The sequence below is a fragment of the Malus sylvestris genome, chromosome 9 (assembly GCF_916048215.2).
Source record: "Malus sylvestris chromosome 9, drMalSylv7.2, whole genome shotgun sequence".
Classification (NCBI taxonomy): Eukaryota; Viridiplantae; Streptophyta; class Magnoliopsida; order Rosales; family Rosaceae; genus Malus; species Malus sylvestris.
The window spans coordinates 2522266-2547610 of NC_062268.1; the positions used below are offsets into that span (position 1 = coordinate 2522266).

General features: G+C 38.1%; 2 protein-coding genes across 2 annotated transcripts; one reads left to right on the plus strand and one right to left on the minus strand.

Moving 5' to 3' along the window:
* Positions 1 to 7397: 7397 nt before the first annotated feature.
* LOC126583611 (metalloendoproteinase 2-MMP-like) lies at positions 7398 to 8646 on the plus strand. The gene has a single exon (XM_050248065.1). It carries the CDS (start codon positions 7431 to 7433, stop codon positions 8358 to 8360), a length of 930 nt encoding a protein of 309 aa, XP_050104022.1. The 5' UTR covers positions 7398 to 7430; the 3' UTR covers positions 8361 to 8646.
* A 1108-nt stretch (positions 8647 to 9754) lies between these two features.
* Positions 9755 to 13012, minus strand: LOC126583604 (protein NRT1/ PTR FAMILY 5.8-like). The gene is made up of 4 exons (XM_050248056.1): positions 12654 to 13012; positions 12355 to 12572; positions 11125 to 11639; positions 9755 to 10697 (listed from the first exon to the last, which is right to left on the minus strand). The coding sequence occupies exons 1-4, from the start codon at positions 12703 to 12705 to the stop codon at positions 9851 to 9853; spliced, it is 1632 nt and encodes a 543-aa protein (XP_050104013.1). The 5' UTR covers positions 12706 to 13012; the 3' UTR covers positions 9755 to 9850.
* Between the last annotated feature and the right edge of the window lie 12333 nt (positions 13013 to 25345).

The window sequence follows — 25345 nt, forward strand, 5'->3', positions numbered from 1 at the left end:
TTTATTCTCATGCTTGAGCCCTCTAATCTCCTGTTTGAGACTTATCACTTCAGCCGCCAATGATTCAACTTGGCGGGTTCGAGCAAATAGGCGTTGGGCCATATTAGACACAGAACCTGCACACTGAACACTCAGAGCCAGAGAATCCTTAACAGCCAACTCATCAGACCGTTTGGAAAGTAGTCTGTTATCTTTGGGAGTGAGAAAGTTCCTGGCCACCACCGCAGCGGTCATATCATTCTTCATCACAGAATCCCTAATGGTAAGAGGACCAGTAGGGGATAAGAATGATGGGCGCCATATGTTGTCTGGAGAATGCGTGGCTGCCTCTTCAACAAGGTTCAAGTCAAAACGACGGTCGGAGGGGCCAGACATTTTCAAAGGTGTTGAAGAGAGAAAAGGTCGGAAAAAATCAATATCTTAGAAGTGCAAGAATGGAACTTCTACTGGTGGAGATTCAAATGTTCTTTGGAACTTAATGCTAGCCTCTATAAAAATCTACACTCGACGGAGCTTCAAAAATCGAAGAGGCGCCTGCCCAGAAATCGAAGAGGCGTTTGCTTTCTCAAAAGCTGGGCTGCTAAAAAACCACGAGGGCCGATCTCAGAAATCGAAGAGGCGTTTTCTTTCTCAAAAGCTGGGCTGCAAAGACCACGAAGGCTGATCTCAAAAATCGAAAAGGCGCTTGCTTTCTCAAAAGTTGGGCTACTCAGATACCACAAGGGCCGATCTCAGAAATCGAAGAGGCACCTGCTATTTTCAGCCTTGTCATCACCTGTCACATACACACTCAGCTTTGCTGAAATTACGGGCATTCTGTTGAAGTAGAAAGCACGTGAATCTTACTGTTCAATCATCCACTTTCCACACGCACCATCAGCTCATGGGTACCACAGATAACTTTGCCAAATATCTCTGACAAAGTTTAGACACGTGAAGCTTGCAGCTCCCACTACATCGCTATGACCAAGAAGGGTAAAAGAATAGCAAAGAAACAACATTAACAAAGTTTAGACACATAAATTTTGAAGGTCTAGCTACCATATTATTACCCACAAGGGTAAAGGAACAGCACCACTGCTAAATAATTAGAAAGTCCCTGTGAGTCAACCTCTGTGCTCTGTGGCAAGGTAGACTAGCAAACATGCCCAACCTTTACTCACATTCAAGAAAACACTCCCAACAAGATTGCTTGCTCCAAAATCGAAGAGGCACCGCCCTCCGAATCTCGAGAGCCAGACTCCCAACATGATTACTTTCTCAAAAATCGAAGAGACACCGCTATCTGAATCTCGAGAGCCAGACTCCCAGCAGGATTGCTTTCTTAAAAATCGAAGAGGCACCGTTCTTCGAATCTCGAGAGCCAGATCCTCGACAGGATTGCTTGTTCGAAAACCGAAGAGGCACTGCTTTCTCAACTTCGAGAGCCAGATCTCCTTGGATAAAGCTTGTCTGTAATCTTCACACGCAACATCAGCTTTCCAGATACCACAGACCACTTTTTCAAAGTGCTCTGACACACGTGAAGCTGGCAGCTCCCACTACCGTGCTATGACCAAGCAGGGTAAAGGAATAGCATTACTACTTGTTGTTAGGGAGACTCCTATATATGTCGACCTCCATCCTCAACGGATAGGCAAACCTGCAAAAATACTCAACCCTTCCTCATATCTGAGAGGGCACTCCCAACGAAGCCTCTCGAAATACTCAGCTTTCATTCCCCCTGATAATACCTCTGCAAACAAGCTACACCAGAGCAAGAATATCTCATATCATCAGGGTTAAAAACAAGAGTATCCCATATCATGTTTTTTCCTTATCTTTTCCTTTGACCTTGTTTTTACCTGCAAGACAAGGAGAAAGATAACAATCAATCAGCACTTGGAATCAAGCTTCCAGTCAGGAACTGACTGCCTGGAACCCCTTACCTGATTACTTACCTGGCATTGCTCTCGAGTACTCATCTTCAACATCTTATGCTTCCAGATAAGATACCACATCTGCCTGAGGAACAGATAGGGAAAGTGAGAAGGATACAAGGAAGCATGTGGAGACAAGCGTAACAGAACACGTGCCGATACATCCACTACTTTGTCAACAGCAAAAGTATCCCATATAAGCAGGGTCGAATGTACTCTAGGTTTGATGGACTTGTTTTGACCCCGCAAATTCTTCAGTCGGCCTTATACTCTGGAGGAAACCAGAAAACCCTCCAGCCCAGTTCAAGAATAAGCCTGTGGAAAGTTACTTCTTCAAAAGCAAAAGTATCTCATATCATCTATTCTCTTTTTTCTTCTCTTTATCCTTCATGCTGCTTGCAAGATAGGGAGAATGAGAACAATCAGCCGAAACTCGAAATTAAACTTCTGATCTGGGACTGATTGCTTAGAGCTCTGATTGCTTACCTTGTCTGTCACCTCTTTCAGCAGATCCCCTAGCTCGACGACTTGGGGGACTCCTACTACATGGTTTGTATTGTGCTTGACCAAGCATGAAACTACAAGTAAGCTTCAAGTGAAATTGATACATTACCTTGTGCATCTCCACCAGTTAACGATACCACCCCTGGATGGAGGAAGAGTACTTCCAGAGAAGATGTCACATCTACCTATGAGACAGATAAGGCAAGTGAAGACGATACCACACTTTGGTACTTAGAAGTTTCGTGATTACGAGATCATTCTCCCACACTATTTCCTAATGTCATTTGTACTAAATCATTCACTTGTACTCACTAAAGGAGAGCTTGAACCTATGTATTGTGTAAACCCTTCACAATTAATGAGAACTCCTCTACTCCGTGGACGTAGCCAATCTGGGTGAACCACGTACATCTTGTGTTTGCTTTCCTGTCTCTATCCATTTACATACTTAACCACACTAATGACCAGAGCAATCTAGCAAAGATCACAAACTTATTACTTTCTGTTGTACCAAAGTCCTCACTGATTTTGTGCATCAACAATCCTTAAGTCCTTACCTTTTTGCGTTGGTAATGGATGAGTTAACAGGACATATTCAAGATGATATTCCTTGGTGTATGCTTTTAGCAAACGATATAGTGTTGATAGATGAAACTCATGAGGGGTAAATGCGAAGCTTAACCTTTGGAGAGAAGTGTTGGAATCTAAAGGTCTTTGCCTAAGCCGATCAAAGACAGAATATATGGAGTGTAAGTTCAGTGCAAATGGAGGCCAAAATGAGTTTGGGGTGAGGATCGGAGATCAGGAAATACCAAAGAGCGACCGTTTTCGCTACTTAGAATCTATCTTGCAAAAGAACGGAGAATTAGATGGAGATCTCAACCATATAATACAAGCTAGATGGATGAAGTGGAAGAGTGCATCCGGCATGTTGTATGACCGTCGTAGGCCACTGAAGCTCAAGGGAAAATTTTATAGGATGATAATAAGGTCAGCGATGCTGTATGGCACAAAATGTTGGGCGGTGAAGCATCAACACGTACACAAAATGGGTTTGGACATGTGCAAAGAAGGCCTCATGACGCTCTGGTTCGAAGATGTGACTACGTGATAGAGGTTCAGGGCCGAAGGGGTAGAGGAAGACCTAGGAAAACTTGGGAAGAGACCCTAAGAAAAGACTTAGAGTACTTGGATCTAATGGAGGACATGACACAAAACCGAGCGCAATGGCGTTCTAGGATTCATATAGCCGACCCCACTTAGTGGGAAAAGGCTTTGTTGTTGTTGTTGATGTTAATGTTCCATATGTATATCAAAAATGAGACATTATATTTTTGTGGTGGCATTTTAAACACATCTAATGCGTCTATCACTTTCTCAATTGGAGAATAGAGATGATTTAGAGCGCACAAATTAGTCTTTTTAGGGTTCTTGGTAAAGTTAAAACATCGTTTTGGGCACATTGCTTACAAATTCATGTGTTTTTTTTCTTTTGACAAATCCATGCACTTTGAGGGGTATGCTCACAGACCCGTCTTTGACGGGAGCACCTGATTTCGCTGGGTCCAAATTTTTTGTTTTTACTTAATAGATACTAGCATTTGCTTACACATTTTTTTGGAAAATGAGAAGGAGAGAGGGAGAGAGAGAATGTGGGGAAGTGGGAGGTTTTTGTTTTCGGTTTTTTTTTTTTTTTAAATATTGGAGGTATTTTAATATCACATGTAGGTGAGGTTTCAATAAAAAACAGTAAAATTTGGATCTGTGAAAGTACATTATTGCCCACCATTTTTTTTTTGTGATAGAAGACTAAGTTGTCTTTTCATCCTCTTTTGATTGACAAAGAGATTTTAATTAATTAGTAGAGATATGATATTTAATATTTAATAAATGTAGAAATAATGACAAAGTAATGTTTTTTTTAAAACACTTAAGCTTTTTCCCCCAAGGTTCGTGTTTCAAATCCCGTGTGTGATATTCTTTTATGAATTGTTTTTAATTCAATTTTTCTATTTTGAAAAAAAGGATCATACCATGTACATTTAAGAGGGGCCGTGCAATTTAAGAACCTGCTTTGCCGTCTTTATTTTTTTTAATCAAGACAAACTAAAACTACCCCTAACAACAAAAAGAAACGTATTTCAAGTGTATAGCAAGTATGAACCATAGCCTTCACCATCATTCCTCTGCAAATCCTTTTATCTCACTTCCTCTCTGTCTGTTTCTTTTTCAAATTTCTAAGTATCTTTATACAGGTGAAGGGGTGAATCAAAATATATCATTAGGTTTAGAAGATTGCAACTCAAGGAAAGCATATAGAAGACTATGAATATAATCTTTTTTTTGTTTTAGTCTAGATGTTCATGATAGATGACATGATAATATATTTAAGAATTCAAAAAAGACAACTTACATTGCCTTAGGCAAGCCATTGTTGAGCGTCCGCAGTGAGGAGCTCTATATAAGGCTAGAAAAGTGGTGGATATAACTAATTTTTGAGCTCCAAGGAATCTTTGGGGTTTTATAAAAGAATCTCTTCTAATGAGGAGCTATATCTTTCGGGCTCTATATAGGGCTATATATATTTATTTATGTAGTAATTTGATTAAGCGATAATTTATTTTTGTGTGTTAGTTTTTCTTAAGTTGATTTTTAGACGTGTTATCTTAATTTTTTTTTATATGAACCTTTCAACCTAAAAAGTTCAAATTGTGACAATGTTAGATTTCATCACTTATCAATCGTTTGTTGGATTAGATTCCCCTATCTCAATCTCATCCGTTGAAAGAAGCAAACCCCCACTTTGCCCTCTGAATAATTTGACTTTCATGTATAACACAACAATTTACCTAGCACCAATTGATAAATTAGTATCATACAATTTAAAAAAAAAATTATTTGAAAATTTCACTCATCAATGCCCATGAACGTTAAATCAATTTGAAATTTTAATTCTTATGGAATTTAAAACAATCATTAATTAGCCAAATTGCAAGAAAAATAACTAAGAAAAAAGAATTAAAAATAATAAAAGGAGAATATAAGTGTATTCGTAGGTAGAGGGAGAGTGATAGAATTTTGCTCACATGGATTGCTACTTTTTTGTGGGCCCTTCAATCTTCAATGCATAACAATCATAGAATTTGTCTTTTGTGAATGCTTGAATATCATATCATCACTTATGAACATATAAACTGGAACAAAATAATAATAATAATAATAACACCCAACAAAATATATCCACAACCATAAAATATAAATTCATAGTTTACCAAATTAAAAAAAGATTAAACTCATAGATTCCATATGCTTACATTATTTGCAATCCTCTAAACCTAGTTATATATTTTGATTCGCCCCTTCAATTGTATAGAGAGGCTTAGGATTTGAAAAAGAAAGAGACGAAGAGGAAGAAAGAATAAAAGAATTGCAGAGGAATGATGGTGAAGGCTAGGGTTCATGCTTGCTATGTAAAAAAAACAAGCCAAAGACAATTACACGTAAAATATATTCCTTTTTGTTGTTAGGGATTAGTTTTAGTTTATCTTGATTTAAAAAATGGGAACTTTAACGAAAAGCACCCGGTACTGTTCACTTTAAAGAAAAACCACATTTTTACACTAAAAAGTCAATCCTGGTACTATTCACTTTACCCTTTATTTTGTCCTTATCATTAAAACTCAAAGTTTTCAAGCTTTTTCATTAGTTTTCCTTAAAAAAAATCAGGCCGGCAAAGTAGAGCGCACACTGGAGTAGGGGTGGAAAAAATTCCCAAAAATCTCGAACCAAACCGAAAAAATCCCGATCCCAAACCAAAAATTTCCCAAACCGAAATTCCCGAAAATTTTGGGATGCTATCCAGAACCGATCCCGAAATTTGGGTACGAGATTCAGGATTGGCTTCTCGATATTTCGGGAATCCCATACCGAACCAAAAATGTATAATATTAATTATTATTATATATATATTTCTACATATATATTATATATATTATTCTTTTATAATTGATGCTAGTAGTTTCTAATTCATGCTCTGCAACCTGGAATGCCCTACACCTTGATTTTTCATGTTTTGTTTAATATTCATTTGGATTTTATTATTGCTGCTACCATGGTTGATGATTTCAGAATGCTTGATTCTTTTGTCTCTTAATAGATTGCAAAAAGGGTTTAATTAATTTGAATTTTGACTTTGATAAAAATAGTCAGGCATGCCAATGTTCGATTAAATGGTAGTGTGAATGAAATGACATTCCTAGTTCTTGAATTATATATTTGAAGAACAATTCATAATTTAAAATTTAAATTTGGGATTCCCGATTTGTCTCGAAATCCCAAAAATATTTTGGGATTCCCGAAAATTTGGTTTGGGAATGGTCTTCAAATTCCCGTCCCGAAAATTTTCGATTTGGAATTCGGGATACTAGTTTCGGTATGGTATCCCATACCGAACCACCCCTACACAGGAGTCATATGGACCATTTTTCAAAACAGAAAAATCAAATTAAAAACAATACATAAAAACAGAGCGATTCGCAAGTGATTTCTAGGATGTTACGTACCCATTTTTTTTTAATGGTATTTCATTGTGTCTCCACTATACAACATTTGAAACATACTTAGGTTAGAAAACCTTAATTTTGACGCATATGTGGAATTTTTGGGTTAGGTCTTTGTTTCTAGTTAACTTTAATTTATTATTCCGACAGTTTCTCTCTTTGGCTGGCTGGTTTTATACGTATATTCTGGAGTCTGCACCAAGAATTAGTCTACTAATTTTGTTCCCGATTTATTTATTTATTTCTTCTTCTGGACCATCATCTCGAACCTTGCAAGACTTAGCCATGCATAGTCAAGGTCATGATCATATTACTATTGAAGACCCAGCTCAATCTCAATTTGTGCAATAATTTATCTCGCTATTAGACCTATAAATAGCCCTCCAAATACAAAGCTTTTGCAATATATCCACAATCTGCTTAATCATAAGTGCTTAAGTAGTTTACAATGGCTTCAAAATGTACTCTTTCTCTGTTCACAATCACTTTTCTCTTTGTCCTCCTTTCTCTCTTCTCCCATGCAACGTCGTCAGAAACCCACAACAAAAACACGTCGCCATTCGAGTTTCTCAACCATCTTAAGGGGTGTCACAAGGGCGACAAGGTCCAAGGCATCCAAGACCTAAAGAAGTACCTTGAAAAATTTGGATACTTAAACGGCCATTCCGATAATGATGATTTCGACGACATCTTGGAGTCAGCGATCAAAACTTACCAGCTCAACTACCACCTCAAAGCCACCGGAACATTAGATGCCAAAACCGTATCAAAAATGATGATGCCGCGATGCGGTGTGCCAGACATCATCAATGGCACCACCTCCATGCGATCGGGAAAGAAAAGACACCCTCACCACCACAGCGGACATGGTTCGCCTCACACAGTTGCTCATTATTCTTTCTTCCCTGGAAACCCTAAATGGCCTTCTTCTAAGTACCATCTCACCTATGCTTTTGATCAAACCACCCCAACTGAGGCCCGAGACGCAGTTGCGCGCGCTTTTGCAACATGGGCAGGCAACACACACTTCTCGTTCAGTCAATCCCAAACCTATGAGAACGCGGATCTGACAATAAGTTTTGCTAGTGGTGATCATGGAGATGGGAACCCATTTGACGGCCGAGGCGGGACCCTTGCTCATGCATTTGCACCGACCAATGGGAGATTCCACTACGATGCCGATGAGCCGTGGGCTGTGGGAGCTGTGGAGGGTGCTTATGACTTGGAGACTGTGGCATTGCATGAAATCGGACATCTGTTGGGGCTACGACATAGCTCTGTTGAAGGAGCTGTGATGTCCTCCACCGTTCGTACTGGATTTGCTCAAAGTTTGCATGCAGATGATATTCAAGGAATTAAAGCTTTATATAGTACTTGATCTTCACATGCATATTCACATAATCAAGAGTACTCAAAGATTAATCATTAAATTAAGTAGTATTTATTATTGAAGTTCACCCTTTTTTTCATCCCTTAATCAAATAAGGTACCTCAACTTGAGTGTATTGAAATTCTGCAATAATTAATTAAAGTTGTAGCAGCATACATATGCTGAAAATATGATTTTTTTTTGGAGCTTTTGAAGCTTATAGAAATATGGATGTCTGGCCTTCTATATGTTGAACGTGTGTTAACTCTGATGTTTTAGGAACATGCACATATAATGCAACTTTCAATTTGTTTTGTATTTACAGTCAATTTGTTTTGTGTAATTGTGTTTCTGCTAAAATATTTGAAAATTTTATGTATTATATTCTTCTTTGTATTGAGGCCAATCCGCCAATATGTGTACAGATTAATTATAAGGGAAGAAAACTACAAGATTGTAAGAAAACCTTATTACAAATAGATGATAGAATAGTATTTTTGCTCTCCTCCTCCTTCCTCTCCTTCCCAGTTGGAGTCTTCCATCAAAACTTACCAGCTTAACTACAGCCTCAATTCTACCGTAAAACTAGACGCGGAAACTGTACGAAAATATGATGAAGTCTTGATACGGTGTTCCGGATATTGTCAACGGCACCACCTCTATGCAATCAGGAAATAAACCTCACCATAACGGTGGACATGGTTTGACTAACACGGTTGAGCATTATTCTTTTTTGGAGTTTTAACGAAACACTTCCGGTACTGTTTACTTTTATCGAAAAACCACATTTTTACCTTTTCCTGATATTATTCATTATATCTTTATTTGTCATTTTTCATTAAAATTAAAATTTGTTTGAACTTTTCGTTAGTTTTCTATTTTTCATAAACGTGCTCATGGAGATGGATACCCATTTGATGGCCACCGTGGAGTCTTGGCCCATTCTTTTGCACCTACTGATGGGAGATTTCACTTCGACGCGGATGAACGGTGGGCTGTGGATGTTGTGACGGGTGCTTATGACTTGTAGTCTGTGGCTTGGCATGAAATTGGGCATCTGCTTGGGCTTGGGCATAGTTCTCTGTTCGAGGAGCTGTAATGCTTCCCACCATTAGCTCTGGCTTCACACGCCGGAGACTGACTAGGGATGATATTAGTGGAATCAAAGCTCTATACAACATTGGATCGATGATGATCACCACGTTCACTTATTAGTAAGTTCATCAAAAGCCGTGAACTTATAATATTTCAAAATTTTCTGTATCAAATAAATTTGTCAAAATCCATGAACTTATAATGTTTCTTAATTTCTTGTATCAAATAAATATACCTATTGTACGAAAAAATTTATCTTATAACGGGTAAAAATTCTCCTCTGAGCATATAACTGACGATAATTAAGATTCTCCGATCAAATAAACTGTACCTAAATGTTATAAAATAATAAACAAATAAAAGTTGTACCGGTATGTATATGTTGGACAAAATTACAAAGAGCTTTATTTACAGATTTCATCTTCCAAGTCCAAATCCTTCATACTCGTGTAACACCTAGACAAAATTACATAAAACACAAAGCTCAATGCACTTAGTGAGGCCAAAAACCAGTAGTATTTATCAAGTCTAGCTTCATTCATGTCATCGGAGAACCAGCTCTGCCTTCCTCCTGAACTTGTAACTGCTTCAACTGTTGCAATCAAAAGGGTACTCAGGTAACTTCCCACCCCAAAAACACTAGTGTACAATGCAAAGGCCATTGTTCTCATTCTTCTGGGGACTTCGGAGTAAAAGAACTCTTGTATTCCAACAACGGTGAAAATGTCTGAAATACCTAGAAGAATGTACTGTGGAAGTAGCCAAAAGATGCTAAACGGTACAGTTTCGGGTTGAGATCCCAGCATTTCCATTTCTCTGCTGATCTTGAGCCTTTTTGCTTCCACAACCGCTGCAATGACCATTGCTATGACCGAAACGAACATTCCGATCCCCATCCGTTGCATCACGCTAATACCCTTTTCATTAGACGTAACCAGACGCGTAATCGGGATCATTATTTTGTCATATAGAGGCATCAGGAGGATTATGGAAAGTGTGATAGCGCTTTGAAGAGTTGCTGGTGGAACCTTGAAGTTGCTTCCAATGTTCCTCTTCATCGTCATGCCTTGTTTGGTGAAAAATGTTGGAGGCTGTTGGAAAATCACTGCAAACATCAAAAGCATAATCCATATTGGCAGAAGCCTCAAAAGCACTTTTGCATTTTCAAGTACGTAGAAGCCACTTTTGGGATTCCCAACCAAGCTTGCTGTGCTGCTATTATTTTGACGGCAAAGCGGTTTCTCTTGAAGCCTATATAGTATAAAACCAGCCAAATAATATATCATTAGCATCAGAATTCAGTTACATTAATTCTAATGAAAATGACTTGAAAACTTTGAGTTTTAACGATAATAACAAAATAAATGGTAAAGTGAATAGTACTGTAATTGACTTTTTAGTATAAAAATGTGGTTTTTCATTAAAGTGAACAGTACCGAAAGCTTTTCGTTAAACTTTCCGTAATCCTAAGAGAAATTTTTTTATCCACACTCTCATTTTCTCCTTTTGGCAGTCGTCCATTTATTTATGTCACTTCATTCTCCTTTGTTTATTCAACCCAACAGGTAAGGGAGGAGTGCATGGGAGAAAAACGGTGTGGGAAAATCATTTCTTTAATTGTAAACTTGACCGTTAAAACCACAAAAAGAAGTACCATGTTAGAAATTAGTTAACTTACTCTAGCTCGGTAACATTAGTTTCATTCGGTAATATGATTCTGCATTTCATTAACTTTAATGCAGTTGCCTTGATGACTTGAACTATGTTGAAAATAGGCTTATAATCCATGGCCTCATCATTCTCTCTATATGTATAGATTCGGCTTCCACACATAAACACCACAACCGATATAACCATCGATATCATGGGGATGGCGAAACCTATAATCCAACCGAAAGTGTCTTGAATGTAGGACATGAGAGTGACACCCATGAGGCTGCCACTGCAAACACCAAAATACCACCACTGAAAAAACATTCTCTTTTTGCTTGATTTTTGATCGTCTTTGCTGCTAGGAAGTTCCTCTTCACTGTCCAGTTGGTCTGCTCCAAATGCTTGCAGCGATGGGTTGTATCCACCTTGACCTAGAGAAATCAAGTACAGAGAGCAAAACAGAAATGATGAATTGGAACTTGTTTTGTTTGCAGCAGGTGTTGCCCGTTTGAATGCCGTTGATGTCAATGCCACAAGCCCCTAGAAACAAAACCACGTACATGTGAGCTTATAGTTTCACCTTTTCTACACATTTAGAGCAAAAATTTATCGTGACCAAATTGAAAGTCGTGAGGCCAGATTAGAAAAAGGTCATAAACGGTAGTTGTAGTTGGGAGGTTTTATTTATAAAAGACCTCAGCGCAATTAGTAGTAAACTTGCTTGTTTTTTTTTTCTAACAGTAAACCCGCTATTATGACCTTATTCTTCAACAATAAATTAAGAGGCATTTCTTAAAATCTCCACTATATTCTAATGGAAAGAAGATTAGTGCAGATGACTCATACTCCATTTTAAATCTATCATCAGCAACATCTTGATAAAAAAATTCCGAACAAAAAAAAAACATTATTTGTGCTGAGCTTTTAAACTTTTAGCAAAAGAGGAATTTCTGTTCAATAAGATACCTAAGTAGATGCATCCACTTTTCACTATAGAAATTCCTATTTATCAGTGATATACTATGATCAAGATAATTGGCCTAAATTTGCTAAAACTATTTTATAGATAGTCATTGATATTAAGTAAGAGTCCAAAGAAGAGAGTAAGTGCATATGTGGGTTAGGTCAGTTGACCAGTGCAGTGTGCACACCTTACGCTAGAATTTGAATCTCACTTTCAACTAGTTAGAGATATCCCTTTTTGTCAAAAACAAAGGAAGGGAAGGGAGAAAACAAAGTGAATGTGTACACTTACTGCAACATAGAGGAAAGAAGAGACCAAGATGGTGGGATATCTATCCCAGTAAGAGTCGACAAGGGGTGCAACTAAGAGTGGGAGCATGGATGTGAACCCACACCAACTGTTTACCGTCTTGGCCGCTGCCGAGTTGCTCATTTTCACCACATCGGTTAAATAAGTCACTAGATTTGATGCCACTCCTTTGTATGCAAATCTCTCCATCCCAGCAATCACTATAATTATAAATAAACAGACAAAAATTAACCCATCTGGCCGGTAAAACTCATATCATGAAGACAGTATGATTAAATTACCTATCAGAAGAAAGCAAGAGGAGCCGAGTCTTTTTCCTCCTGATCCAGCCATGATGTTCCAAAATTATATCAAAGGATGGCTGCTTGTGATCCCTTTAACATATAACCTCTGCTTTGATGTGATGCGAAGCTACTAGAGTATTAAGCTATAGCCACGGAGCTCGGCTTTGGCTCTCCTATAAATCTGTCATCATTCGAAGATTACTGTGCTGCTACTGTTGTTTTCATATTCCCACCAACAAGCAATAATGCAAACTTCATCATCATTGGCAATATATTTCCTTCCTTCCCAAACACTTGTGAAAATGTTTTGTATATATAATGATAAGCTCTCCAACAATGCTCGCACAAAATTATAAGGCAATGGAAAGAGCTATCAGAGTTTAATGGATTCCACTTTATTTTATTTTTTTCAGTTTTGGGCATGGTGTCTTCATGGCGACGTGACCAAGAAAGCAATGATCTGATGCAACAAAATAAGCCCCATACGTCAGTCTCTAACGTTCACTGTTTGATATCTACTGATATATGTACCACATAATGGAACACGTGGAGCGTTTGACACGTAGGATGGGGCCAGCCCTCCTGCTTTGTGTTCCATGTGATGCGAATCATGTGATATTAGGAAAAATTTTAATTGGGACGGGAATACAGCAGGTACATCATGTGTTTTTATATAAATGGTGGAAAAGTTTAATTTTTAAGTTATTAACATTTTAATATACATAACCCACCATTTATATAGGGACACGTGATGTACCACTTTGTATGACGGGAACACTAAAAATCTCTCGTGATATACATGGAAGATTACCAAGGTTATTCCAATTAAGTTTCAACTAGTAATTATATAAACCATATAGACTTAATGGATGATAAATAAATGGGATACTTTCATGCAATTAAACCCTAAAAGTAGCTTACTTAACCATTAATGTTTTCTTGCCAACCATACATCAAAGGCATGTTAGAATAGGTTCCTTAATTTTTAGAATTTTCTCTGTGATTATTGTTTTTTAAGGTAATAAGTATTTTATTAAACAAATAAAACGAAAAACATCGACATCAAAATACAATTTTATAAGACTTTTTTTATTAGCACACCATATACTGTTGAATACATATTAAATGACTTATACACCTTACTATGCAATGCCAATTTCGACCTTATTAGGTTAGAATAAAAAATAAAAAAAATTGAATAAACCCAAATCGCTTTTAACGTATTATTTATCTACTTTTTTTGTCTTCCCAACAAATGCAAGCAAAATGATAAAACTGCCGGATTAGAACTTGAATGGGTGTGAAGAAATTAACGATATTGCTTTATATATGTCGTCTCACAGCATAACCCCAATTAAAAGAAATGATAATAGTAATAAAATGGCTAAACACAATCTCTGTTCTGCACTCAACACCAATAAATAAATATGTTTTCTTTTCATACATATGAAAATGCAATGAAACTACATCAACATTCAACTACGTTTTTGCCGATCTGGGCAAAGTCCTAGCAACATTCACATTACAAGAGACCTTCTGATTGTTCTCCTTTCCCTTACTGCTTTTACCCTCGAATTTTTGTCATTAAACCTCAGCGTATTACCTCGTTTGCCACCTTCAACAGAGTCACAGCATCCTCATCTTCCTCCAATCTTGATTGTGACTGAGTATTATAAGATGTGAAGAATGTGGGGTGTATAGAAAATATAAGGTGTATGTTGAGAATAGGGGTGGGAGGGTAATATGGGAAAGTAAATAGGATGTATTAAGATAAATTTTAATTGAAAAAGTAAATATGGGGTGTATTAAGTATGTAGGATTTATTCAACAATATGTGAAGTGTAAATATAATAAACCTTTTATAATTATAAACTCAACAGAAAGACAATAAAAAAAAGTCACTTTTAAGTTAATTTTATTTACTTTACATTTCTCATCCGAGGAATGAAAAGTAAATAAAACCAATTTAGAAAACAATACTCGTATATTCAAAATGATAACATAAACATCTTATAAATTGTCAAATTATTTTGCATATCATATTTATTTTGCATCAAAACTAATGATTTGATGTAAACATTTCACAAACAATAACATATGCATGTGCCACACTTATGCACGTAATTTCCATATAATTAAGATTCAATACTAAAAGATGAATGAAGATCCTCTTCGAATCCTCTTTGTGAGAATGCCGGAAATCCTTTAATCGTATTCATTTATCGTACATCATGCGATCAAAAATCATTGTAAATTTTTCATTTCAAATTGAATATTAATAGCATCTGACAAAAATTAATCGTACGATATGCAATAAACAGACATGATTAAAAGATCTTCGAGATCTTCAATAATACTACTAGCTACTACTACCACAAGATAATATTCCATGATGATCAGAAAGCAGCCTCTTTATCCTACGCATAAAACACTTTTGACTGAGTGTCCAATCTCCATTAATAATGACATGCAACTTTCACCATTTTTAATATTAAGGTTTCCATTTTTCATTTTCATGTTTTTCACTCGCCAAACCGGTCGGTTCTCTCCTTTCAGTCTGTTACAATTTGTTCATCTTTTTGTGTCGATAAATCCGCACAATTAGGGCAACAGAAGCAATCAAGTTTTGAGTTCGTTTGATGTTTGGATGCGTTACGTTTGAAAATTGAACTAAGAGAGAGATTCATCAGCATGCGTTACTTGTGAAGGCAAAGCATGCAGATGATGTGAAGTTGTGAATGACAATGAATGATGTATTGGATTACTTATGTTGTAAGCCATTTGTTTATGAGTTGTTAACGACATAAGTAATCTGATAGTCCTAGTGAATAGGGGTGGGCACTTAAAACCGAAAACCGAAACCGAAACACGAACCAAATCGAACCGCACCGAACGGTTTGGTTTTGTGGTTTTGGAACGGTTTTGGTTTTGAAACCGAACCGCAACATAGAAAACGGTTTGATTTCGGTTTTGGCTTTTGAAAACCGCACCGAAACCGAATCGCATCGCAAATATTAATAAACATTTAATTAAATGTCCATATTAAATTTCATGTTTTAATTGGTTGTTTGTTAGAATCCATGCACTTAGTATGGACACAACCACACTAGAATATCATCATTCATCACTTTCTTTCGTTCATTAACTTGAAGGACCTTTGTTATTTTATACCATCACACACACACACACATATATGTACAAGGGTGGACTAATCTTGTTATCAAGAGTCGAACAATGATCTAATGAAGTGCACTCATTTGAAGCATGATATCACATATTCTAGTATGAAAGTTTCGCTCATGTTTAATGAATTCAAAGTTATTCAACTTGTTTTATGTTATACCTTGTACGAGACACCTTTTAGTTGCACAAACATATTTTAACATAACAACTGCATGCAACATGCTAATTGTTTATATAACAAATGTCTTTTTCTTATTGCTACTGGGAAATGCTTATTAATATGTTAAATTGCAAATTGTACATTTTTTCTTAAAAACCAAACCTAAACCGTTTGAAACCGCACCGAACTGAACCAAACGGTTTGGTTTCATTTCGGTTTTGGCTTCAAAACCGCACCGAATCAAACCGCAAAAAAATTTGGTTTCGGTTTTGGTTTCACTCAAAACCACACCAAATCAAACCGTGCCCACCCCTACTAGTGAAATAAGGATTATGTAATCTTAACCTTTGCAATTGACCTCAAAGAAATCTAATAGGTTTCACTACAAATATATAGAATCATGGTAGGACTCAATCACTTAAGTAATAAAATGGCTAAACACAATCTTTGTTCTGCAATTCAACACCAATAAATAAATATGTTTTCTTTTAATACATCTAAAAATGCAATGAAACTACATCAACATTCAGCTACGTTTTTGCCAATCTGGGCAAAGTCCTATTACCATTCACATTACAAGAGACCTTCTGATTGTTCTCCTTCCCTTGCTGCTTTTACCCTCGATTTTTTGTCATTAAACCTCAGCGTATTACCTCGTTTGCCACCTTCAACAGAGTCACAACAACCTCATCTTCATCCAATCTTGATTGTGACAGAGTATTATAAAATGTGAAGAATGTGAGGTGTATATAGAAAATGTAAGGTGTATGTTGAGAATGGGGTGGGAGGGTAATATGGGGAAGTAAATGGAGTGTATTAAGATAAATTTTAATTGAAAAAGTAAATGTGGAGTGTATTAAGTGTGTAGGGTTTATTTAACAATACGTGAAGTGTAAATATAATAAACCTTTTATAATTATAAACAAGGTTCTAAAAAACGCTAGGCGCTAGTCGAGCGGCGGGCTAGCGCCTAGCGCCTAGGCGGCGGGCTAGCGCCTAGCGCCTAGGCGGCCTAGGCGGATTTAGGTAAATTTCTTGTGTATCTTGTAAATAAGTACATATTGACACCTAAAAAAAAACTATACTTGTATGGATAATAAAATAATGATCAAATGCAAATTAGGTACACAATTTCCATAAGTATTGGATGAACTTGTAGTAAATCCATCATTTGCAAATTAGATACACCATTTCCATAAGTATACCACCATGAAACAAAAAAAGAAAAAAGCACGCAATTAATAAAAAATAAATAATAAAAAAACCTCCTAGGATCGCCTAGGACCGCCTAGCCCACCTAGTCGCCCAGCACGCCTAGGCCCAACCCGATTTTTCCGCCCGATTTGCCCAAAAACGCCTCGGTTGCTAGGCACCCAACGCCTAGACGGCCGCCGAGGGCGTTTTTTAGGACAGAGATTATAAACACAAAAGAAAGACAATAAAAAAAAGAGTCACTTTTAAGTTAATTTAATTTACTTTACATTTCTCATACAAGGAATGAAAAGTAAATAAAACTAACGTAGGAAACAATACTCGTATATTCAAAATGATAACATAAACATCTTATATATTGTCAAATTATTTCGCATATCATATTTATTTTGCATCAAAACTAATGATTTGATGTAAACTTTTCTCAAACAATAACATGCATGTGCCACACTTGTGCACGTAATTTCCATATAATTAAGATTCAATACTAAAAGATGAATGAGGATCCTCTCTAGATCTTCTTTATGAGAATCTTGGAAATCCTTTAATCATATTCGTTTATCGTACATTATGCAGTCAGAAATGATTGTAATTTTTTTATTTCAAATTGAATATTAATAGCACCTGACAAAAACTGATCATACGATATATGATAAACAGACATGATTGAAAGATCTCCGACATCCTCACAATGAGGATTTGGAGATGATCCTCAATAATACTACTACTACAAGATAATATTCCATGATGATCAGAAAGCAGCCTCTTTATCCTACGCAAAAAACACTTTTGACTGAGTGTCCAATCTCCATTAATAATGATATGCAACTTTCACCATTTTTAATATTAAGGTTTCCATTTTTCGTTTTCATGTTTTGTACTCGCCAAACCGGTCGGTTCTCTCCTTTCAGTCTGTTACAATTTGTTCATATTTTTGTGTCGAAAAATCCACACAATTAGGGCAACAGAAGCAATCAAGTTTTGAGTGCATTTGATGTTGGGATGCTTTACGTTTGAGAATTGAACTAAGAGAGAGATTCATCAGCATGCGTTACTTGTGAAGTGCAAAGCATGCAGATGATGTAAAGTTGTGAATGACAATGAATGATGTATTGGATTACCTGTGTAGTAAGCCACTTTGTGTAGTAAGCCACTTGTTTATCGAGTTGTTAACGACATAAGTAATCTGATAGTCCTAGTGAAATACGGATTATGGAATCTTAACCTTTGCAATTGACCTCAAAGAAATCTAATAGGTTTCACTACAAAGATATAGAATCATGGTAGGACTCAATCACTTATGTGATAGGTTTTGATTTTCACAACCAATAATAGGCCGGCTGTGATTAAGCCTTAATGATATAAGTACTATGGTTAAGTCCCTTCTTTCATACGCTTAATCTCTTAGATACGCTATACGCTGGACTCTATTCATATAGCAGAGAGATATTATTGAATTCTTGGAAGTAGAAGACAACCTGTGGACTCAAGCCACCATGTCTCCAATCGGTGCAAGTTAGTGTCATTCATCTTCTTCTTGTAATTATCATGATGCATGTTAAATTGTGATCCTAGAACCATGTTGTATTAGCCCACCTTACAGATGACACACAGAGACACACAAGTGACATACGCAGACATACAGTTTACACACACAACTGCAGACGTACAGACGTGCATGCACCTGCACTTATTTTATATATACAGTTGTGTATATATATGCAGTGGTGGCTGACGAGGATGGCTGCTACGTATAAGTTTTAGCTAGGAATTAAACTAAGAAATCTAAATTCAAAAGTTAGGTAAAAGATAACTAGCTGAAGATATGTAGTCTGGGAAGGGACAGATGGAGGGAGCGTGAAGGTTCTTCAGTGCTTCGAGGAGTAGTTATAAACTTTTCATTTGGGTGGCTTGCAACGATGGAAAGCACTTGATTTCTTTATGAAAGCGACTAGCGATTTGTAGTGAAAGATTTATGAGAGATAAAAACAAAACAAAACCGTGAGTCCTAGGAAAATACAGTCATGTAACGTTACTATTTCACTTAAATTATAATACCTATATTTGTATTTTATTAATAAATTTTAGAAGTAAGACATATCAGTTATATCTTTCACCTTTATTATACAAATAATACATTATGTGACTTGTGTTCTCAGTATTTATAAAACTTATATGATATTATATTTTCTCAAGAGATGAGCGCCTTTTAGTGGTACCCTACTTTTGAGTTGTGCATGGTTGAGCTAGCTACACATGATAATCTTTACAAGAGGGGTCGACAGTGACAGGGACAACAATGGAGGTAAAAGAACTGTCGTTTTGTAATCTTAAATTCTACGATGGTTGAGTTGACACACGTATGCAAAGCAATATAGAGACATGAGTGCGGACACATTCTTGGATATTCTTCCGATTTACATAAACACACTCCACATGTTATGCTGTATTTATAGGTATGGAATTTTTGTACAGCGCAGTTAATTACACCTTTGAATGTAACACAAGGGACTATTATTTATAAATTAATTTATTAATTTATATTGTTGCTGCACGAAAGAGTAACCAACGGATAGTAGATGAAGTTGATCAGATGTGCAGTTGTGCTAATTACAAAAGACGCACTCTCATGATGTTTAGTTTGTTTCACTTAAACACCACATATATGTAAACATTTAGTACTTGTTTGGAAGTCTTTTTAAAATGACTGAAAATATTTTTAGTGAAATTATTTTTGGATTCCAAAAGAATTTGAACTGCTTTCTTCATGAAGCACCAGTGATGTGTTTCTTGCAGGAAGCATTTCAAGTGTTTTTTTCAAAATTCACTTACATTTTTATTAAAGATTAATTTCAAAAGCAATTCATCAAAAGTACTATCAGTCATTCTAAAATCACTTCTAAAATGTTACCTTATTATAGGGTTTTTTAGTCAAAATGGTCTTTGAGATTGACATATATAACTTCTCACGTTGGTTCTTGAGATTTAAAATCGATAGAAGTAGTCCATGAATTTGTCCACCGTCAATCATTTTCGTCCTTTATTTATTAAAATTGTGGGTATTTTGTCGTTTTGGTCCTTATTTAACATTTTTCATGGAATTACCAAAATGATTGATGGAGGGACCAAAGTGAAGAGCTATTTCAATCTCAAAAGACCATTTTGACTAAAATATCTTATTTATATATGTTCATACCGTATCATACATAGACTTAGCTTAGATTATATCCTTAACTTGTTTGTGGTTTCTTTTTTCGCATAGGTTTAATCAAGTCTAAGTTGGGAAAGAATGTTTGAGATAATATAAACTTTTGAAGTTACGTGAAGTAAGTGAAATTTATATTTAATGGACAATGTAGTGACTTTCTCTTTCATGATTAACTCATCGTCATCATCAACAATACAACAACAATAACAATAACAATAACAAAGCCTTTTCCCACTAAGTGGGGTCGGCTATATGAATCCTAGAACGCCATTGCGCTCGGTTTTGTGTCATGTCCTCCGTTAGATCCAAGTACTCTAAGTCTTTTCTTAGAGTCTCTTCCAAAGTTTTCCTAGGTCTTCCTCTACCCCTTCGGCCCTGAACCTCTGTCCCGTAGTCACATCTTCGAACCGGAGCGTCAGTCGGCCTTCTTTGCACATGTCCAAATCACCGGAGCCGATTTTCTCTCATCTTTCCTACAATTTCGGCTACTCCTACTTTACCTCGGATATCCTCATTCCCAATCTTATCCTTTCTCGTGTGCCCACACATCCCACGAAGCATCCTCATCTCCGCTACACCCATTTTGTGTACGTGTTGATGCTTCACCGCCCAACATTCTGTGTCATACAACATCGCTGGCCTTATTGCCGTCCTATAAAATTTTCCCTTGAGCTTCAGTGGCCTACGACGGTCACACAACACGCCGGATGCACTCTTACACTTCATCCATCCAGCTTGTATTCTATGGTTGAGATCTCCATCTAATTCTCCGTTCTCTTGCAAGATAGATCCTAGGTAGCGAAAACGGTCGCTTTTTGTGATCTTCGCTAGATTGCTCCGGTCATTAGTGTGGATAAGTATATAAATGGGTAGAGATAGGAAAGCAAACACAAGATGTACGTGGTTCACCCAGATTGGCTACGTCCACGGAATAGAAGAGTTTTCATTAATTGTGAAGGGTTTACACAAGTACATAGGTTCAAGCTCTCCTTTAGTGAGTACAAGTGAATGATTTAGTACAAATGACATTAGGAAATATTGTGGGAGAATGATCTCGTAATCACGAAACTTCTAAGTATCGGAGTGTGGTGTCGTCTTGACTTGCCTTTTCTGTCTCATAGGTAGATGTGGCATCTTCTCTGGAAGTACTCTTCCTCCATCCAGGGTGGTATCTTTAACTGGTGGAGATGCACAAGGTAATGTATCAATTTCACTTGAAGCTTACTTGTAGTTTCAGGCTTGGTCAAGCGCGATACAAACCATGTAGTAGGAGTCCCCCAAGTCGCCGAGCTAGGGGGTCTGCTGAAAGAGGTGACAGACAAGGTAAGCAATCAAAGCTCCGACTGATTGTTCACCTTCTCCCCATCTTGCAGCAGCATGAAGGATAAAGAGAAGAAAAATGAGAAGAGATGATATGGGATACTTTTGCTTTTGAAGAAGTAACTTTCCACAGGCTTATTCTTGAACTGAGCTGGAGGGTTTTCTGGTTTCCTCCAGAGTATAAGGCCGACTGAAGAATTTGAGGGTCAAAACAAGTCCATCAAATCTAGAGTATGTTCCACCCTGCTGATATGGGATACTTTTGCTTTTGACAGAGTAATGGATGTATCGGCACGTGTGCTGATACGCTTGTCTCCACATGCTTCCTTGTATCCTTCATACTTGCCCTATCTGTTCCTCAAGCAGATGCGGAATCTTCCCTGGAAACATAAGATGTTGAAGATGAGTACTCGAGAGCAATGCCAGGTAAGTAATCAGGTAAGGGGTTCCAGGCAGTCAGTTCCTGGCTGGAAGCTTGATTCCAAGTGCTGACTGATTGCTCTCTTTCTCCTTGTCTTGCAGGTAAAAACAAGGCCAAAGGAAAAGACAGGGAAAAAGCATGATATGGGATACTCTTGCTTTTAACCCTGATGATATGAGATATTCTTGCTCTAGTATAGCTTGTTTGCAGAGGTATTATCGGGGGGAAAGAAAGCTGAATATTTCGAAAGGCTTCGTTGGGAGTGCCCTCTCAGATATGATGAAGGGTTGAGCATTTTTGCAGGTCTGCCTGTCCGTTGGGGATGGAGGTCGAAATATATAGGAGTCTCCCTAACAACAAGTAGTAATGCTATTCCTTTACCCTGCTTGGTCATAGCACGGTAGTGGGAGCTGCCAATTTCACATGTTTTAACTCTGTCAGAGCACTTTGAAAAAGTGGTCTGTGGTATCTGGCTCTCGAGATTCGGAGAACGATGCCTCTTCGATTTTTGAGAAAGCAATCATGCTGGGGGTCTGGCTCTCGAGATTCGGAGAGCAGTGTCTCTTCGATTTTTGAGGAAGTAATCATGTTGGAAGTCTGGCTCTCGAGATTCGGGGGGCGGTGCCTCTTCGATTTTGGAGCAAGCAATCCTGTTGGGAGTGTTGTCTCGAATGTGAGTAAAGGTTGGGCATGTTTGCTAGTCTACCTTGCCACGAAGCACAAAGGTTGACACACAGGGACTTTCCAATTATCCAGCAATGGTACTGTTCCTTTACCCTCTCTTCGCTTTTGAGAAAGTAGTCATGTTGGGAGTCTGGCTCTCGAGATTCGGAGGACGGTGCCTCTTCGATTTTGGAGCAAGCAATCTTGTTGGGAGTGTTTTCTCGAATGTGAGTAAAGGTTGGGCATGTTTGCTAGTCTACCTTGCCACGAAGCACAGAGGTTGACACACAGGGACTTTCCAATTATCCAGCAGTGGTACTGTTCCTTTACCCTTGTGGGTAATAATATGGTAGCTAGACCTTCAAAATTTATGTGTCTAAACTTTGTTAGTGCTGTTTCTTTGCTATTCTTTTACCTTTCTTGGTCAGAGCGATGTAGTGGGAGCTGCAAGCTTCACGTGCTCAACTTTGGCAGAGAACTTTGGCAAAGTTATCTGTGGTACCCATGAGCTATTGTTGCGTGTGGGAAGTGGGTGATTGAACAGTAAGATTCATGTGCTTTCTACTTCACCAGAAGTCTTCGACAGAATGCCCATAATTTCTGCAAAGCTGAGTGTGCGTGTGACAGGTGCTGACAAGGCTAGAAAAGTAGGTGCCTCTTCGATTTCTGAGATCGGCCCTCGTGGTCTCTGAGCAGCCCAGCTTTGGAGAAAGCGAGCGCCTCTTCGATTGATTCGGAGAACGATGCCTCATCGATTTTTGAGAAAGCAATCATGCTGGGGGTCTGGCTCTCGAAGATTCTGGGAGCAGTGTCTCTTCGATTTTTGAGAAAGTAATCATGTTGGGAGTCTGGCTCTCGAGATTCGGAGGGCGGTGCCTCTTCAATTTTGGAGCAAGCAATCTTGTTGGGAGTGTTTTCTCGAATGTGAGTAAAAGTTGGGCATGTTTGCTAGTCTACCTTGCCACGAAGCACAGAGGTTGACACACAGGGACTTTCCAATTATCCAGCAGTGGTACTGTTCCTTTACCCTTGTGGGTAATAATATGGTAGCTAGACCTTCAAAATTTATGGGTCTAAACTTTGTTAGTGCTGTTTCTTTGCTATTCTTTTACCCTTCTTGGTCAGAACGATGTAGTGGGAGCTGCAAGCTTCACGTGCTCAACTTTGGCAGAGAACTTTGGCAAAGTTATCTGTGGTACCCATGAGCTATTGTTGCGTGTGGGAAGTGGGTGATTGAACAGTTAGATTCATGTGTTTTCTACTTCCCCAGAAGTCTTCGACAGAATGCCCATAATTTCCGCAAAGCTGAGTGTGCATGTGACAGGTGCTGACAAGGCTGGAAAAGTAGGTGCTTCTTCGATTTCTGAGATCATCCCTCGTGGTCTCTGGGGAGCCCAGCTTTTGAGAAAGCGAGCGCTTCTTCGATTTCTGAGGTCGGCCTTCGTGGTCTTTGAGCAGCCCAACTTTTGAGAAAGCAAACGCCTCTTCGATTTCTGAGATCAACCCTCGTGATCTCTAAGCAGCCCAGCTTTTGAGAAAGCAAACGCCTCTTCGATTTCTGAGCAGGCGCCTCTTCGATTTCTGAAGCTCCGTCGAGTGCAGATTTTTATAGGGGCTGGCATTAAGTTCCAAAGCACACTTGAATCTCCACCAGTAGAAGCTTCATTCTTGCACTTCTAAGATCTTGATTTGTCCGACCTCTTCTCTCTTCAACACCTTTGAAAATGTCTGGCCCCTCCGACCGTCGTTTTGACTTGAACCTTGTTGAAGAGGCAGCCCCGCCTTCTCCAGACAACATATGGCGCCCATCCTTCGTCTCCCCTACTGGTCCTCTTACCGTTGGGGATTCTGTGATGAAGAATGATATGACCGCTGCGGTGGTGGCCAGGAACCTTCTCACTCCCAAAGATAACAGACTACTTTCCAAACGGTCTGATGAGTTAGCTGTTAAGGATTCGCTGGCTCTCAGTGTTCAGTGTGCAGGTTCTGTGTCTAATATGGCCCAACGCCTATTTGCTCGAACCCGCCAAGTTGAATCATTGGCGGCTGAAGTGATGAGTCTCAAACAGGAGATTAGAGGGCTCAAGCATGAGAATAAACAGTTGCACCGGCTCGCACATGACTATGCTACAAACATGAAGAGGAAGCTTGACCAGATGAAGGAAACTGATGGTCAGGTTTTACTTGATCATCAGAGATTTGTGGGTTTGTTCCAAAGACATTTATTGCCTTCGTCTTCTGGGGCTGTATCGCGTAATGAAGCTCCGAATGATCAACCTCTGATGCCTCCTCCTTCTAGGGTTCTGTCCAGTACTGAGGCTCCAAATGATCCCCCTCCGGTGCCTTCTCTTTCTGGGGCTCTACCGACTGCTGAGACTTCTCCTAAGCAACCTTTGTGAAGGCTCCCTCTTGTGTGTTTATTTTGACTCATGTATATGTACATATTTGTAGCTTATCGGGGATATCAATAAATAAGCTTTCCTTCATTTCAACGTATTGTGTTAAATACACCAAAGCCTTCT